Source organism: Balearica regulorum, chromosome 1, assembly GCF_011004875.1.
Source record: "Balearica regulorum gibbericeps isolate bBalReg1 chromosome 1, bBalReg1.pri, whole genome shotgun sequence".
Classification (NCBI taxonomy): domain Eukaryota; kingdom Metazoa; phylum Chordata; class Aves; order Gruiformes; family Gruidae; genus Balearica; species Balearica regulorum.
In genome coordinates, this window is record NC_046184.1 from 2,884,559 (window position 1) to 2,903,634 (window position 19,076).

The 19,076-nt window shown below is 38.8% G+C and overlaps 1 protein-coding gene across 1 annotated transcript in view; it reads left to right on the forward strand.

Moving 5' to 3' along the window:
• Window positions 1-19,076, forward strand: part of CHCHD3 (coiled-coil-helix-coiled-coil-helix domain containing 3) — a 160,463-nt gene that overhangs the window by 100,293 nt on the left and 41,094 nt on the right. Inside the window, exon 5 of the mRNA XM_075757290.1 lies at window positions 2,535-2,618. Coding sequence (XP_075613405.1) covers window positions 2,535-2,618 — 84 coding nt within the window. The remainder of the gene's footprint in view (window positions 1-2,534; window positions 2,619-19,076) is intronic.

A 19,076-nucleotide genomic window follows, 5' to 3' on the forward strand; every position in this document is an offset into this window, starting at 1 on the left:
GTGAAGATTGCCTCTCATTCTTTCACTCATTTTTATCTAGGAGAGGAGGTATCAGCTAATCTCTTGCAAATATTTATTTCTGTGAGATGGAGAGAATTGACGCTGAGTGATCAGCTGGACCTGAAGGAGAGGATGGGTTTCATCTCCTCCGTTGTTAGTGTGCCCTTGACCCTGAGAATTTCTGCCCTTGTGAATTATCAGTAATGGAGCGAGTGAATTAAGTCATGATGCTCTTGTGTGGGTTTTATTATATCTGATTGGCTTTCCAAAGTCAGATTTGCTGCTTAGTTTCGGGTCATCGATACAATCGTGTGAAACACTATTGAATTGTAAGAACTAAAACTTAACCGAGTTCTCACGAGCGTTATGGAACATTAATTTTACGTTTTCTTTGTCACTGGCCTAGTTCACTCCACTTGCACAAAAGCAAAAGTTCTTGAGTTCGCCAGTATTTCAGGGATCATGAGATGGTTGTACATAAAACATTCATGTACGAGTAACTATGATAATGCATTGGAGTATTGTACTAGGGATTTGAAGAGGATGGTCTGGGTAGGCTCAACCTGCTGTGAATTTTTAGTAGTTTCTATAACCACAGCAAGAGGCAGGTGTGAGTGGTGATACAGGGATTATCTATAAAAAGCAAACCCATGATCAATACAAAGCACGGTAGTTAGGCTGTAGGATATTCAGTGTAACCAGCTTTGGAAAAAACCTATAAGTAGTTTTTTGTAGTGAATAAAGGGTGATTTCAATGGTGTGGACAGGTCATGTGCTCCATGGCGCTGTACTGAAGGTGAGGTGGTTGGCAGAGGGCAAGGTTTGGTTCATCCAAGTGGAATTAAAATTTGGCTCTGTGCTTTTTGGATGAGCAGGGATATTTTTGGTGAAGTTGCATGAAAAAAACCCAAACATGTGGTTTTCTGCATTGTTCTAGATTACAGATAAGCCTGATGTGCGTGCATTTTTCTGCATTCTTCTATTGCTAATTATATAATAAATTTAATTTGAGTTTTTTAATTTTTTTACATGCTTCAGGATATAGAACAAAAGGTAAGTACTTCAGTAAGGAACAACCAGAAATCCAAAGGGTGGGTTTTTGGGGTTTTTTTTGTGTTTTTTTTTTTTTTAATTCCTTGACTATTTGCCAAAACCAAAAAAAACCCACCAATCTTGACAAAGAAAATGAAATCCTATATCTATACAAGTCTGGCACAGTATGTGGTGTAAGTTTTCTGACGTGCTTCTGCGAGCGTGACCTGGAGATACCATCTTTAGTAGGCAGAGTACGACAGTGTGCCATTTTACCTGATGCTGCTAAAATAGGAACTTTTTGCAGTTGGCTTTGTCGTATTGCTACCTGGGTGAAAATAGTATGTTAGAGATAAAGGACTAATGTGGAATAGGCAATTGTGGTAATGACCACTGATAGTTAATTATTATTCACGAAAGATATTTGATTATTAAAACATTATGAGCCTGGAATGAATTTGTGCTGATGATTTAGGCATTAAATCCTCCCTAACTTGTTAAAAATCACTTGTCTAGTATTTCCTCTGGAGGACTTGTGCCTTTGTATGTATTCTGTGTGCATGTGTGCTATTTTAATGTATTTTAGAATTTTTAATGAGTCCCCTTAATACAACATATTGGTACGTACTACAGATGAAAAGCCAAAAAAAGTCAACTTGCTCAGTAGTGCTGGAAGCAGTGTCTCTTAAAAGAATACTCAAGTCATATTAGTATTCAGAAGATAGATGTTCAAAATTCTTCTATATTATTTTAAGTTACTGGACATGGGAGTGATCCTACAGTAAAGGGTTTCAGCTTGCTTAGTTGGATACGTAACCGACGTAGGAGTTTCCAGAAGACTGATTACTAATTAAAGAGGACAGCCGAGTTTTAGATGTACTTTTTAGATCTGCTTTTGCAAATATGTAAGCATTTGGTTCTTTCCAAACATTCATGTGTTTAGAATTAAGCACATGCTAAATACATTCCTGAATTGGAGTTTTAGAGAAAAAACAGCTACTTCAAAAAAATTCTTTTTACCACTGCCTACAAATATGTGGATTGAAATTCAGCTATTCTCATGTCAAAATGTTCACTTAGTAACAGTTAACAAATAAAGTCAAATATTCGTGCTCTGCATATATTTTTTTTGGTAACTTGAGCAAGTTTCCTGAAGTTCAGAAGTTATCTGCAAAATTAATTTTTTATTTTTTATTTTTTATTTTTTAAATTAATCTCAGCAGAGTATGCTTGGTTCCATCTTCGTGACGTTTCCAAAGACATTTGGACAAACTGGTGCAGCTGTTGAGGGGGGAAGGAAAAAAACCCTGTACAATAGACAATCTCTTTACATTTTCAATGCAGCAATCATCATCTTATTAATGTACTGTTTGGCAAAAACTAATAGACCGCAGTTCTCAGCCGCTGTGTATTCCCTACTGGTATAATTTATCGTAGATGTTTTTCCTTTGCAAGTGAGGCTCTTTCTTGATCCAGTTTTATCTTTCTATTTCTTTTTTTAGGCCAAGCAGCTGGAAGAGAAAGACAGAGAACTGAAGAAGCATGATGCCTACTACAAAGAGCAGCTGGCTCGACTGGAAGAAAGGGTAAGCCTTCTTTCCCTTTTAATGAAGAGTTTTCTGTTCGTTTCTGCTACTGACTTTCTGGTTATGGTTTACTGTTAAACAAGATAACTTTTCTAAGGAGATTGAGATTAAAACTGTGGCCAGAGAGGGTTTTTTGGTATTAACTGCTACTGTTTCTGACTTAATATTGACAAGATGGAGGCTTTAATGTTGAGAATATTTTCTTTACTAACTTAAGTTCTCACATTTGCAGTGAGATTTCATCTGCGGTAGTAATTACATATAGAGAAATAATCCTAACGAGGTTACTTTTATACCAACACTGACGAAGAGCCGGTGCAAGTGAATCAGTATCATCAAGTAATCTTAAAATTGCACGTGAAATGCGCAGATTTATACTGAATTTCTGGTGGTGTTGTGGACCACAGTTGCTTTCGTTGGGTGGTTCCCCCAAAAGCCACCAGTACGAGGAGAGTTTAATGTTAATTGCAAGTTCTTTATGCCACGTTTAAAAAGCACTTCTGTATCTTTTTTTCACAGTAGACTTAAAACTAAACTGTACAGAACAGTTTGGTAAGCTGCGTGACGTGCTTACAATGTATTTAATAAGAAATGTTTCAACATATTGCTGTTAACATTCCTTTTCTTTATAGGGTATTATTTTATAGGATGTTAATTTCAAATAATTACTGCTGTCATCGTTTTCTAGATCTCGGGTTGGCTGTAACCTTCAGCCTGAATACATTTGCTTCCTTTCCCCCTCTGCCTTCTTCCTGAGCCTACCTATTGTTGATTAATTTGGATTTTTTTAGTTAGTTTTGAAAACTATATTAATATGATATATATTCATTTATGCAGCTTAGCAGGATAGCAGGAAAAACCCCTTGTTTTTACGGATTAGGAAGACGAACATGTTGCATGAATTATCAGTGTGTATAATTGGTCTTAATGAATATTTTAAATAGAGGGCATATCAGATACTGTCTCAGTGTTTTGTCCTACCTTTTGGAAGATGACATTAATGAAGTCATGTTCTTGGCAATGAAAAATAGTTTGAAAGGATGAGGGTAAATTAGTTTAATGATTCTAAAACTGTGCATTATTTAAACAGTTAATAATTAAATTCCTTCACACACAAAAAAACCACAGAATACCTTGCTTATTCTCAAATAACTGGCTGGTGTTAGAGGAAAAAGCGCCTGCATTATCTCACCCAAGCTGGCTTCTTACAGAGTGGTTGTACCTCTGCTCTTAGTTATCGGCCTTCCATTTTATCCTTACGACCCAAGTAGTACTGGAGTAATTCATGGCAAAGGATGTGTGATTAACCATGAGTCTTTGTTTGAAAGCTTTTCTTTTACCTTTTTAAGGTGCTCTGCAGCAAGTGAGATGTTATTCTTAGTTATTTTTAATGTTAAAGTAGGTCGCCGATACAGTGTCTTCGCTTGCTTCTCTTAAGTGAAGACTTCCAACGTGGACTCACACGTTAACACACGTGTGAACATATCATAGTTGTGTGCAAGTGAGATAATCAACTTCAAATAACTGTATTTGAGTACTACTGAAGGGTTCTCCTCCAAGTGGTGTGGAATAGGTGAACTCTGCCATCTCTTGCTTTCTCTTCTTGGGCTTGGAAGTCTCCAGGACTACAGCAGGCAGTTCGGAATTGACTGCCTTATGCCACGGATGATGTTTGCTCTGTTTTCAGGCTGGAGCTCTCGTGATGTTAAGGCTGGTCTCTTCATTCTGACTTTCTATTTGTAAGCTAAGAAACCTTTGCTTTGCCAAGTTGTCATCGGGTTTGTTTTCAAAGTACCTGTGCATATCTCTTCTACGTGAAAAAAGAGTCGTCGAGCTCTAAAAGGAGGTGAACTCCGTGCTCCAAATCTGGCTTTGAACTTTTGCAGAGATGTGGAGATTACAGAATGAAAACCTGCAGAAGCAGAGAGGTCATGTCTCCTGCCATCCCAGCTTCACGGAGGCTGGTGCCCGCAGCCGTTATTAAGGTCATTTGTGACTTTCAGGATTGGTGATTTTAGAGCACTGGGATGGAAATAGAGCTTTAAGAAAAAAGGAAGGTCTGGAAAGGCCTGATGTTTTGGAAATTACAGAGCACAATAATAGGCTGCTTATTTATTCCTAAACTTGTCCTGATTTCAGGGAAAGGTACACAAAGTCAGAGTACGGCTGTTCAGCAGAGAAAAGATCAGAACGGCAGGTAAGGTGGGAGCAGAGCAAGTGGAGCTCAGAGAAGTAATGTCAGTATGAAGAAATGTGCAATATGAGTCTGTCACCTGTGACAAAGAATGCTAATTACAATCTCAGATCATTTTTACATCAAATAAGCACACTTTAAAAATACTTCAGTTATGCGTATGTGGTATTTCTGTCTGTTGCATCATTGAGTGTCAGAGCTCATCTGTGTGATTAATTGGCTTTTTGATTACTTAGCTTTTTCAATTAGAAGCTTTGTATTTGTGTTCTTCAGTGCTTCTGAAAAAACAATGCAGACATTGATAATAAAGGGAGATGACAACAGAACAGATTAGTGTCAGCACAGTGTGCTCCTTATGGAGAAAATTATTATACATATTCAGTGCCAGATGAAGTCTGTCAATTATAAAATATTTCAGTGACTGAGTGAAGATGCTCAACCTTTTCAGGGGATTAATACAGGACAAAATAACTGTGCACCAGTGACAGCTGTGATACTAAAACATAAACAATTCTATTCTCCAGGGCGATATCTGTTCATAAATTTGGTTTATGTGCTAAAAACCTTTTGATACTTTCCAAAAACCCAGCGATTCCCCTAACAGCTGCCAGTGTTTCTAGGTCAAAGATAGCACATAAGCTATGAGTTATTACATGCTCCACAGCAGCAAAACAATATGAGATAGTTTAACAAAGGAGTTAAAGAATAACCTTCTCATACTGTATATCTGACTAGGATGTAAAGCTGTTATTTAAGAGTTTGCACATTAAGCTTTGAGAAAAAATTATCAGTGTTTTTCATTGTCTGCTGACAGGCTAACGGTGCTTCTTGACTACAGCAAAAAAACCCGAACCCAAAAGATGGTATTCGAATCATTGGTGTATGTGTACTCTATATTATCTTAATTATTTAATATAACAAATATAAGTAAAATAGGTATAATATTTTAAACCATTTGATTTTTCTTTTAAAATAGCAGAGCAAGAAAAAGGAAAACTAAAGTCTTGGGCAGAACGTGCAGCTTCCTACCTCGAAGAACAATCCTATTAACCTTTTTCTCTAACGTAGTTTCATGTGTGTATCCACACACACACTCACATGCTTCTGTCCTGTTGTATTCATCACTTGTCTGTTCAGCTCCTCCACGTCCATCATCCTTCCATCGTGCCGCTGGTTTCAAGGTCAATTCCAAGCCCCAGTGGCTATAGACTTCATAACCATCTTTACATCTCCGATGTTGCTGTGATGTGTAGGTTCCAGTCAACACCAACCGTTCCATTAATTCTGTCTACAGAGCGGTCGACGCCATGTCCTCCCTTCACCCAGTTGCTTTGACCTCAGAATAGTTCGGCTCCCTCTTAAGCCTGTAGTTTTGGCGTCACGTAGACGTTCACAACGAGGTGTATCTCCGTGTGCTTCTGTTGCTTCCAGAATGATGCAACTCTTCCTAGTTCCAATTTTCTTCGGCAAATGCAACTATTTTCATGTTACGCTGCTTCCTAATACTATTATGCATCATTACAAGAATCATGCCCCTAGTCATAGGAGCAGAAGGAAATTAATTTTAATACACTGCTGTATGACACAACTACTTAGTTTATAAGTGTGAATGAGCAAGATATGTATCCCCATATTAATCAGGATATTTCTCAGTCGAGCTAAATCTCTATGCTTGTGAGATTCCTAGAAATACTTTCAGTAAGTATTGAGTAGTATGCGTGTGAATATGCGTATGACGTAAGGTAATAAAATTAATCCGTTGGCATTTGGACGTTTCAGCATTATGTTAGACGCACTACAGATTTAGCAGTCAACAAGTTACTGCCCTGGTAGTTCTTCCTTGCCGATTCTATAATTTCTGTACATGTCCTTGCTGGCTTCAGTGGCCTTTCTGCAGGGAGACTCCTGCACCGTATATACGGAGCTTACTGCCAGATCAGAGCCTGAGAATATAGACATAAGTTCTGGAAATGTGATCCTCTTATCTGCGGCCATTTTTTTCATGGCTTAAATTTTGAGGAAGGATTTGCAAATCGTAGGTTTGGCACTTAATTTGGGGATTCTACTTACCATGTATGCTGTCAAGGAGCATTAACCTTAAGGTAAGATGAGCACACAGAGCACAAAGCTGTGAGCTGATGGCACATACTATACCAGGTGTTAAATAGTATTATCCATCCTGCTTGCTACAGTAAATAGGATTTTGCTATTATGATGTGTCAGGATTTTCAGAGAAATCAAATTTACTAGACACTAAACTGCCATCCTCACTGCTGAGCAGCTTTATTCTGGGATCTTGCGTTCATGCTAATCCTGTTGGTAGGAAATGCTTATACCAATTGTGTGGGGAAATTATAATTTAATGATCTCTTCCTTTTTTCTATTCAAGGCTTAGAATGGACCGACATGCTTTGCAGTGATAGCCTCAGTGCTCAGAAAAGATGATACACAGTTCAGCTTCACAGCCAAGTATTGGCTTTTTGTAGGTGTTTAGAATGAACATAAGCGCTAAGATGCAAACAATGCGAGTTCCACGTTTGTTCAGATGCTTCAGAGTCTTGTTTACCTTTTCAAATCTCAACAACTAAATAATCAGAATCTGTTTACTATATTTTTTTGTAAACTGTAGTTTGCAAGATGTAGATAACAGAGGGGGACTATTATAAAGCAGTATAATAACTACAAACATTTTTCTTCCCTACAATGTATTTTAGCAGTTTAAACGGTTTTATTTCTGTTTGTTTTAAGTTATCAGTCTGTTTACTTCCTTCGATCTTGCATGACTGTATCAGCAAGAATTTCATAACCAGAGGATGATTCGGCTCTCACCTCTTGTGTTTAGAAGTTTGTATTCGCTAGAGCAAACATGTTTACTCTCCACACATTTGTACTGCGTTCTTTCATGTCTTTCAAAATCAAATAGCAGTGATGTAGGTACAGCGTTTCAAGACTTCGGGCTGGATCCAGCAAAGTAGGAAATGGTTTTGCCTGATGATACAATGTGCGGAGCACTTAGGGAAAGCTCAGCAAACCTTTCCGTAGAATCATAGAATCTTAAGGTTGGAAAAGACCTCTAAGATCATCAAGTCCAGCTGTCAACCCAACACCACCATGTCTACTAAACCATGTCCCATTTTGTTGTTGTTCCCATGAAGAAATGGAATTAGCTCTAGCAGAGAGCTGCCACACTTGCTAAGTTGTACTTGTTGATTAAGTGTGATGGGTGCTTTCCTTGTTGGACACACATAATATTGGTAGGTTTTTCCAGATCGTCCATTGTAATACAAAATATCGCTCAAATAGATTTCTGTTCTAAACATAATTGTAGCAGGAATAATCACCGTGTTCTGTATTTGCTTTATATTTTGCATCTTTCTTACCATAGATGAGTAAAGCAACCTTTCGATAGGCGCTTTAACGTGTACTGCCACCGTCTTTTTTGAGAACATGATCTGTAAAGCAATCTCTTAGGACTTCCCCAGCTTTCAGAGTTTCTCCAGTTTGTCTCTGTGGAGATGCTTCACAGTCCTCTGTCCGGAGAGGTGGATTTGGTAAACATGTTTCAGCTAAAAATGCTTAGTCTTTTTCTTTCCTCTGCTATTTAAACTGATGCTTTCAGGAATAGCTGTGTTGTCTTTGACCTATCCAAACTCCTGTATTTCAGAAAAGACGGGCTGAAAGGCAGTTTGCAGACCTTTCTTCTCTTCCCATTTAAGTGGGTATGTTGTATCACTTCACAATAATTTTGCATTTTAACCAGTCATTATAGCATCAGTCTCTAAATATCCATGGCTTGAAAGAAAAGAATTCCATCATTCTTATTTCCCGTCCATTTTTATGAGATGTTCTCAGTGGGGGTTTTTTTTGTTTCTGTCTGGCTATCTATTTCTCTGTCTCTATCCCTCCCCATATCAAATATATATATAAAAACCTCGCTGTATATCAATACATAACCCTATTTCCAAACATTTTTCAGATACAAGCAATAAAATATATTACGGCTTCCATTTGAAGAATACTACTGTATGTCATATAATGTAATCGTTAATGAATTGTATTATCTCTGTGAAGTTATTGATGTCTTTTTTATCTCTGTGAAGTTATTGGTGTCTTCTTTTTTTCATGGATATGCAGCTGTGACTGTGGGTTCTTGCAGTTATCCCCAAACCGGTGCAGCAAGAGACCCGAGTATAAAATCAAGATATATTAATTTCTCATTTTCTGCTTGGGCCAGGAGACTTTTCGATGTCTGAGCTCATATGCTGCACCAATGAGATAAAAGTAGAAGTTCATCAGAGTTTCCCAGTGCTTTGTATTTCCATACTGCTCATGAAAACCCCCCTTTTTAGTACTGACCAGAGCGTAATGTTTTTGTCAGTTTAGCATAATAAAGCTGTCAACCCAACCTGTGATCTTGCTTCATGTTGCCAATATTAGAAAATTCCTCTCTTCAAATTTCATTATATTTTGGGGATAGAGCTTTTGTTGAACGCTTCTTGCCTGGCAGGTTGAGATTAGGAAACTTGCTACCAATTACAATATCTGAAACCTCAACCTGATTGACAAAGACAGACAGAGCTGTAGCCTTCTGACTGGAGTGCTGCATGAATGCACTGCCTCCATATCTTGCGGAGCCACAATCATTATTCTGAACAATTGTTTCTAAGCCTTGATTTTATTTTTTTTTCCCCCTGCTCATTATCTTTTATTTACCATTTTCTGAATAAATAGGTAATACGCTGGTTATTAAATACGCACCTCGCCCATGTATTTTTTTTTTCCCCCAAGCCCACCAAAAATGCGTGGCATTTTCTTCTGAGACATTTTCCCATTAAAAAAATACCTGTTTCTGTCTCATCTTTCGCTATCACATATCCAATCAATAGCAATGCTGAAATGCCGCTTAATAACAAAATAAGGAGTTGTTCCATGCTGAATAGTAGGTATTGATGTGTCTCTAAATGTTTGTTTATAGATTATTTTTCCATTCTGTATGTATGTCTTTGTATAAATGGAGACCAAAAAAAAAAAAAAAAAATGCAATAACTAATATTCCAGGCTTTTTTCCCTGTGCAGTAAGAGGCTTGATAACTTTTGACATGTAACCAGTCGTTTTATGTAGATTGGTTGCAATCCTTTTTTTTTTACTTCGCCAATATGTGCAAAACCATGGGTTTGGATGGTTTGTGATTTTTGGTAGTTTTAGTTTGGGGCAAAAGATGGGTAATTCCATGTTTTTGTTTTGTAAGAATTTGCGGAAGGCCTAGGGATAATGGCATACTGGGTGCAAACTAATAACTTAGAGCAGCAGGGATGTATTTATGTGAGCTCTCAAGACTTTTCAAATAGGCTGTGCTGTTTCCAGCGCAGTTATGGGGTGTATTTTTGCCTTTATTTTATCTCCGTTAGTATATTTCTGTAACCCATCATCATTCTTACAACTTCGTTTGCCTGGATAGCTTCTGGTTTAAAACATTTTTCTTGTATCAGTGGCCAGATCTGACTCCGATATTTTCCCTCCACTTGTCCGGCTGTATTTCATTATGCTTTTTGGCCAAAAACGATGTTTTAAACGCGTCCTGACGTCTTTTTCTTAGCCTATAGGATGCCTCGGTGTCGTTTCCTACAGGATTTTGGCACTGACATCCCCTCAGGTATAGGGGAGGGTGGTTTTTTTGAGGTTGCACTGTCTGTGTTATGCAGAGATACACTCAGAGCAGTGGGATAGACTTTGATTGGAAATGTGGACGCTCAAAACCTCTAAAATTCAAACTCTCAGAGATTTTGGTAGTAAATAGGGGATTTACTGACCCAAGAAACAGGGAAATAATATTTTTCAGGGATTGGCTATTTATATAGTGCTTTGTGTTTATCCAACTATCATGTAGCTTTGCAAAGATGATTTCTTTCATAAACCCATTTCTGTTCCTGCAGCTTTTAAGTCCTCACTGCTTGAATTGCATTTTTTTCCCCAACTTTTCCTCAGTTGTACAATTATCGTTGCTCTGGATCTCAGCCTTTACTGACCTCCTGCTGTACTTTAAGAATAGGAATTTATTTACGATCCCATGATAACTGGTCATCACTAATCTTTATTTTTCTCTGAAGAGTGTTTCGGTTTGTGTTAAAGTCACTTGAATCTTGGTGCTTGTGAAGTCTGAACACATATACGTGTTCTTCCTATGAATAAAAAAATACAGATGAGGATAAATGTGATGGGAGTGGGAACGTATGGGGCAATACCGAAAAACAAAGCAGTGGAAAAGCAGCATGTTGGGCAGCTCCTTCGGGTCCCTCTTCTTTATTCCCGTGTCCGAAATCACGTTGTCGGGACATCTGGATGACACCTTTCCTCTGCCGTCGCTTGCCTTGGCTGATGGAAGGACTGGAAACCCTGACTGCGTGCGCGGCGTGGGAGCAAGCGCGTCTCTCCCGTGGGACGGCTGTCCTGCAGAAACACGTGCCGGATCCTAACGAAGCTAAGCAGGTTGTTCAGCCAGCACCGCTCACTTTTCTGAATACAAATTAGTAGATGCATACAGTTAAACATAAACACGTCAGCGTTGCCTAAGTCGCCCTTAGTGATTGTGTCCGCATCTGTTTTCCTTTATAGTTTCAGCTGTGCTTTTCCCCTTCCCCTTCTTGAGGAGCAAAGAAAAAGACCACGAGAGAGAATTTTTTTTTAATAGGCAAAATAGAACAAACCAAAGAAGTTTTGTCATTTGAATGGTAAAAGGCAGTGTTTATCACATTTCGTAGGATATGGCAAAATGTTTTAACATATGGGGAGTTAATGAATAAGCAGCTTTCATTTTACCCGAGTCTGTTCCCTCCTCCCACCCTCTTTCATTTACAGAAGTTGAAATTTAGGAACAAAAGCTGTACTAAGTTAACACTATATTTAAAACAACACCCAGCGAGATAGTTTGCTTGGATCTCTTTGTCAAAGTAGCGTATTTAGAAAACACTGCGACTCTAGATTGAACCACGTGACATGTAAAATACTGAATTTTAGGATACCTTCTAGAGTTTTTACTGTTTATATGATATTAGGAATAATTCAACAGCAATAATTCCTTAGTGTATTTCAGTTTCCTGAAAATCGGAGAGAAATATTTTCCCTTAAATGCATTTATCTTTTTAATGTATTACATACTTTTTTGAATTACCCAGTATTTACTTTTGGGCAGGCCAAGCATTAGATGTAAAAAAAGTGAAATACAGACCAGTCCCTGTTTTCACTTGTTTTCTGTTCTCTGTCCTTTGTGCAATTGCAAAACCAAAACCTACCTAATTTAAACAAGTATCAATGACATTATATGCAATAAAACATTCTCTGAGCGCCCTTTCTCTTTAAAACAGTCCTTTTTCTGCCTAAGCAGTAGTTAGTAATTTTTCCTATTATAAAGCAATAATGTTTATGTGAAATGCTGCCGTGTTTTTTTTTTTAAATAGTCTTGTAAACCTAAAGGCTGAAATAGCCTTCCCAAGCACATACCGGCTTCGTTTTCACTGCTGTCAGTCTGAGTGATATTTTAATTTTTTCTGCCCCTAAAAATACTTCAGTCCTATAAACCAATAGATAAATGAGAGAATCCCCAGGAAATGCTGCAAAATGTTTCTATTTGCCAGCACAATAAATGCAGAAACTAATAAATGTCCTCTTACATCGGGAGGAGGCGTATAATGAGTACATGATGGGAAAAGGAATTTGGGAAATAAATGATCAATCCAATCTAAGTCGACAAACAATTTCTTAATAATTTGGCCTTCGGTGGGAGAGAGGGCTCTGTTCAAGCCCGGAGGAGCTGCTGAAACGCAGCGCTCGAGACGGGCCATTTACATCTACCGGCTGATGGATTTTGTGAGGCTGTTTTGGGTTCGCTGAACAATAAGCCGCGATTCAGACGCAGCCTTTTTCATGCCAGGTTTTGACGGTTCACCATTTGTGTATGTGGGCATAAAGGGAAAAGGGACAGCAGATTTAATCCTCCTTTCTGTTTCTGTAGGGTAAGCACAGAGAACGTTGGGTTTTGGGAAGGATTTGTGTAAAGGACATGGTTCACGCCGGGTTTGAGGATAACCGAGGCTCTGTATTGTGTCCTGCTCCTGGTGTAGGCACATCGTCTTCCTCATTTTATTGTGGAAGGTAAAACATCCTGCCCAGGAGCTGTTGCGTCTAGAGATGATATTCTTAATGTCAGGGAGAGTCCAGCCACGGCAAGAGCTGAACCAATGTCTTAGGATGCAGCCACGTTGTAAAGAGAGAGGGTGAGAGAGATGTACCCGGTTTGGTGTAAGATTAATTGTGCCCCAGATCTCAGCTTTGCTGCTGAAGGAGTGAAAGGTTAAGTAAAGTTGGGGTTTTTTTCTGTCTTGAGAATACAGAAATTCAAAATTATGTATTTTTTTCTGTATTCTGTGAAACTCCCCAGAAACTAACATACTAGATGTAAAGGTAGCAGAAGGAACTCGAATTCGGGATGACCAGGGGAGTTTAAGGAAGAAAACTGGGGAAAATAGGAGGGGAGAAAATCAGGATAATGGATGTGGTGACAAGCCTAGTCGCAACTTCTTTTCAGCCAAGTTTTTGCTTTGAAGAGAGCGAAACCAATTTGTCTTGGGCATTACCCGGATTCCTTTAAAATCCCTGACTCCCCATTCCTTCAGAGGGGATGAAAGAGATGGCATCAATTTCTGTATTTGTGAGATCCTTCCTGGAAAAATAATATGTCACTTTTACACCAATATTTCCAAGGTGAAGGTTTCTTTTTACTTCTTGTATTCTGTTTTAACTGTTTTTTCAGGCTCGTTTGTGGGTTCTGTGTCTGATAACCCGCTCGGTATGAAATAGGTCCGGTTCAGCTGCGGAGGGGCTCGTTGCTGCTCTTGTAGTTTTTAATTGGGGTATCGACACAGCTTAGGAAAAGTGGTGGTGAACCGTAAGTAGCCGGGAGAAGGGACAGAAATGATAATGCCTGGTGGTGTGTTCAGTGCTCTTTAAGCGTGTCAGAGGGAATTGAAAGTTCCCCCGTCTTATGCCTTTCTAACTGAAAAGCATTATACCTGAAAGCTGAGACTTTTCAATATGTTTCTATTCACATGCATATTTCTATGCCTCAAAAGGCCTTTCCTTTTGAAATATAGAAAGATAATCATGTGTTTGAAATGAGTCGATACTCTCCTGCCACTTTTGAAATCTTTATTTTTTTTTTTCCCCCCTCCCTGTGTCAGAGAGTTTAACCGTTTGCATCACTGTGGGCCATAATCACGTAGGAATATGTATTTATGCACACTAAACCACAAAAACGGAGCTGCAGTAATTAGGAAGCAAATTCAAATGAACCATAGCAGAGGAGTTCAAACATATGTCTAATTCTCAAAGAAGAATTACAACGTTTTAAAATGTCTTACCTTAGTAACATTTCAGTGTTTTCCATATCTGGTACCACTGTAACCCAGTTAGAGATTTTGTTCCCGCAACAAAATTTATTGCTTGTTTGTCTATGTATTTCTCAAACATAAAGCCCAAAGAAGCTGTTCCTTGTTCCCAGTAGACCGCGACAATAATACAGAATATTTTTCGGTGTTTGATACCGTATGTATTTTTAAAAGCATTGCAGATAATTGTTGCTGCATGCCAGCTGAAATGTCTGTTTGTGCCAAGCTTGCTACTGATTTCGGTAGTTAATCCTCACTAGCCTACGGTTTGCAAAGTAGATGTGTAGTAGTGCTTGGCAGTGGTTACCATGATTTAAACTATAATTACTACAGGTACAAATACTTGCATTTCGACCCATGTCGTAGAAAGTGCCTGTATTTTTTTAATAAATGGCAATTTTACCTTTGAGTAACAAGTAAAAGTTTGAACAGAAAATCTGTTTGATAATTCTATTTCTGTTTCATACCTTGGAAAATGCACCATTTTTTCATTGCCTCGGTTTCTCCAAGCAGGGAAAGAACAATGCAATCATCAAAATACCATACTGAGAGTGAATTATCTGATAAATGCTATAGAAGGACATATTGCACAGTTTATTGTCTAGAGAAGTAAGAGAATTAAAACAGACACTTTTGCGTTAACCATTTTATTCAGCAAAATGTCTAGAAATTTGAGGGCATGATTTTAAATCACTGTATATTTATTTCTTGCTTAACTTGTCTAACAGGCTTTTAAAGTGTGCATCATAGTTGCATTTTTGAACAGATTTCATTTTTAAGATAGGAAATTGTTATAGGGTGGTGGTAGTGTTGCATGTGTATTAATGTTTAGTGCATTGAAACAGCATAATGCAAGTTACAAAACTACGCATTAAAAGACTGTTCTAGATGGCAGTGAATGATACCTCATGCATTATTTTTCAGCAAAGCCTACTTTATGGGATTTACAGTAGAGTTAGGTGCTGGATATATGCATGGCTTTTGTGATTACAATAGTAATACGGAGATATTCGCTTTTTTCTTATCCCCACCTCCCACCGGGTTTCAGTTGCGCAAGCTTGGTATTCAGCAGGTAATGTTGGAAGTGAACACAACATGCCAAAAATGATCTTTTTCTAGAAGCTGTGCGTTGTTTGGTAAAGCATAAAGAGAAAAGAAAAGGTGGTTTGGAGTAAGAGAAGAGCCACAGCCTTAAATTAGGACTCCAGGAACCCCTTTTTCAGGGGGTGCCATTCCTACCCTGTGCGTCAGACCCTCAGGAGCTCTGTCTATCCCTGCAGAAGACACCTTGATATAGTTTCCTGTAGATGAAACTGTTCAGTGTGGCATGTTTGAAAGAAAAACTGTTGAACTGTTCTGGACGCAGGAGTTGAATGTACGTTAGGTTTGATGATACTAAACTAGGAGGAGCTGTGGACTCCCTCAAGGGTAGAGGAGCCTTCCAGAGAGATCTGGATAGGCTAGAGAGCTGGGCAATTACCAACCGTATGAAATTTAACAAGAGCAAGTGCCGAATTCTCCACCTGGGATGGAGTAATCCTGGTTGTACATACAAGTTGGGGGATGAGAGTCTGGAGAGCAGCCCCACAGAAAGAGATCTGGGGGATCGGGTTGACGGCAAGTTGAATATGAGTCAACAGTGTGCCCTGGCAGCCAAAGAGGCCAACCGCATCTTGGGGTGCATCAAGCAGAGCATAGTTAGCCTGTCGAGGGAGGTGATTGTCCCACTCTGCACTGCACTGGTGCGGCCCCACCTCGAGAACCTTGTGCCTCAATAGAAGGACATCAAGCTGTCAGAGTGTGTCCAGAGGAGATTGACCAAGACGGTGACAGGCTTCGAGGCAAAACTTGTGAGGAGTGGCTGAGGTCTCTTGCTTTGTTCAGCTTGGAGAAGAGAAGGCTGAGGGGTGACCTCATCGCAGTCTTCCTCAAGGGGGGCAGCACAGGGGGAGGTGCTGATCTCCTCTCTCTGGTGACCAGCAACAGGACATGAGGAAATAGAATGAAGCCACATCAGGGGGAGATCAGGTCAGACATTAGGAGAAGGTTCTTCACTGAGAGGGTGGTTGGTCACTGGAACAGGCCCCCCCCCGGGAAGTGGTCACAGCACCAGATCTGTCAGAGTTCAAGGAGCATCTGGACAACGCTCTTAGTCATATGTTTAGTTGTAAGTAGTCCTTCGAGGAGCATGGAGTTGGACTGGAGGATCATTATGGATCCCTTCCAATTTGAGATATTCTGTGATTCTATGATAGCTTCGCTGTCTTGTCCCCTTTAATACCAGTGAATAGGTACACTATTTTTTTGACTTAACACTACCAAATAATGCGTTGCCAGCATAACACGCCCCTTGAAATGAATACAGACCATATTGTATTCATTACACATTTCAAACAGCTTTCATGATGTTCCTTCCTTCTTAAGAATTTACTCCTGCTACTGTCACATAATTTTTTGAAACTTTCTTTAATTATATGTTTAAAGTAATGTGCAGAATGCTGAAGACTTGAGAATCTCGTGTGGCTGAGCAGGCAGTAGTATTCCAGTAGGCTTTCGACTGAACAGAACAAAATATTGCTGTGTATAGGTAAGACGAATTATTGGATAACAGTGGAGGTTGGGCTTCCTTTTGTTAGAAAACATGAAGAAGTTTGGGGTTTTTTTAAAATGTTTTTTCAAAAGCAGAAAATGACCCTTTTAAATTCAGAAAAACTTCAATGAATTTTTTTCTTTGAATTATTGCCATGAACTGACAAGAGATGATTTCAGATACTTGTAAAATTGAAAGAACTTCATGAAAAACTGAAAAATCTCTACAAGACCTGTGCTTTTATATTGGAAAACCAAGTGTAAAATGCTACATGTGTTTGTACCGTACTATGTGTGGAATATTTTTGAAGTGGGAGTTTTACGAGTGGTTAACAGAACAAGGATTTATTGACAATATTTGAGGGGATGTATGATGTCTTTTTTTTTTTTTTTCTTGACTGGTTGATACAATTTAAACAAGTTTTCAGACACATGAACCTATTTTCATATGGCTCTGAATTTGCTGGCAGTATTTTACTTCTCTTCTTGTTCAGGCTTTAAGAAATAGTGTGAAAGTGGAGACAGAGTAAATAGAAAGCTTCAATGCGCAGACACCATAAAGAGAATTCCTGGTGGCATGATCCATAGGACGTAGATTTAATACAAATGAGGAATCATTCTTGGAAGTGTTCAAGACTCAACTGGACAAGGTCCTGAGCAACTTGGTCTAGTTGGACCTGATTTGAACCGCATGCTTGAAATAGGTGACATCTGAAGGTGCCTTCTAAATTGCTCTATGAATTAGCACTACAAAATGAAGATTGCTGATTCAGAGAATTTACCTTACCACTTGTTACATCTAGGGAATGAATAAATAATTACAGTACTACATATGGAGCTACTTTAGTATTCAGTAGGCATACAATGATGTAGATCCTACAAGGTATTTCCAGATCTCATAATAACAAAATGGATTTTTTTTCCTATAGTGGATTTAAGATAGCTGACCAAATCAAAGATATGGGGGCTTTTGTTGAGTAGCTTTAAGTACTATGGAGGGAAAAAGAGGAGAACAAAGTATTCACCATATCAAGTGCATTCTGAATGCTCCCATACATTATATAGCTATAATGGGTTATGTGGAATAAACTGCAAAAATCAAAACTTGCAAATATTTCCATCTATTTTCAGGCAACTATGTTAATCGATAAAGAGGTGTAATTTACCTAGCTGGACCTGTTGCTGTAAGGAATGAAGGTGAATTATAAACAATTGTGGTTGGTTTTCTCGTATTTTGAAAAGAACTACGATGTGTAACTCTTCCCTCAGTTGTTATGTATTATTTTGCTATTATATTGGCATAGTACGAGTGTAGAACAGAGTATTTGCTGCAGAGAATTTGGTCTAAATTACGGTGTCTTTGTATATCCTCCTTGGTGAGATTCTGTGGCACTGATGCTGTTCTCTAACATAGGCTAAAGTGGAAACATCTTGTCTGCATTAAATATCTGGGTTCGCTCAGTAGCTGCTGGTGAGCGATAGACACCACTGAAAGTCGATCACGCCATCCCATCTGTTTGGCTGTTGATTACTGAGGAAGCGTAGTTTGAGCATCTATCTATAGGAAGCTGAGGTTAGGTGTGATGAGTCCCATTGCAAGATACAAATGCTGTGGACCATTGCCAGGGGTAGACCTGCTTCATAGTAGCAGCAGTGACCTACACAGGCAAATTTTGAGTTCTCAACATTTGCCAAAATAAATGGATGTGGTGTGGGGGGACTATGTGTATAACACAGGCTGCATTCTCAAGAAACAACTAAAAACCTGTTCAGACTAATGAAGAAGAGGTGCCTGGGAAAGGCTGTGGGTGTCTGGAGAAATACAGGTGTATAATACAAGTGATCACTTTGAATGGAAAGGAAAAATAAATACACCAGTGGGAGAATATACATATGTAGGAGAGAACATACACTAAATACCTGCAGGAAGGTTGAAAGGCAGAATAACGGCTCTGGCTTGAAAGATGCGCTGAGCACTGCGGGAGGGAGAATTGAAATGGATAGTAGGAATAAACAGAACCTGCGAGGAATGCAGGAAAAAGAAGCCCAGTAAATAGTGGGAATCGTCTTTAGAGGTCACCATAGTTATAAATTATGAATGTTTTTAGAGGTCTGCATTTGAATTATTTGGTCTAGCATATCATCCAGCTGTAGGAATTTTGTGGCATGTTGCCTTATTACTTGAGAGCAATAGAACCACGTTTTTAACTTCCAAAGCAATGTATTTGGTGCTA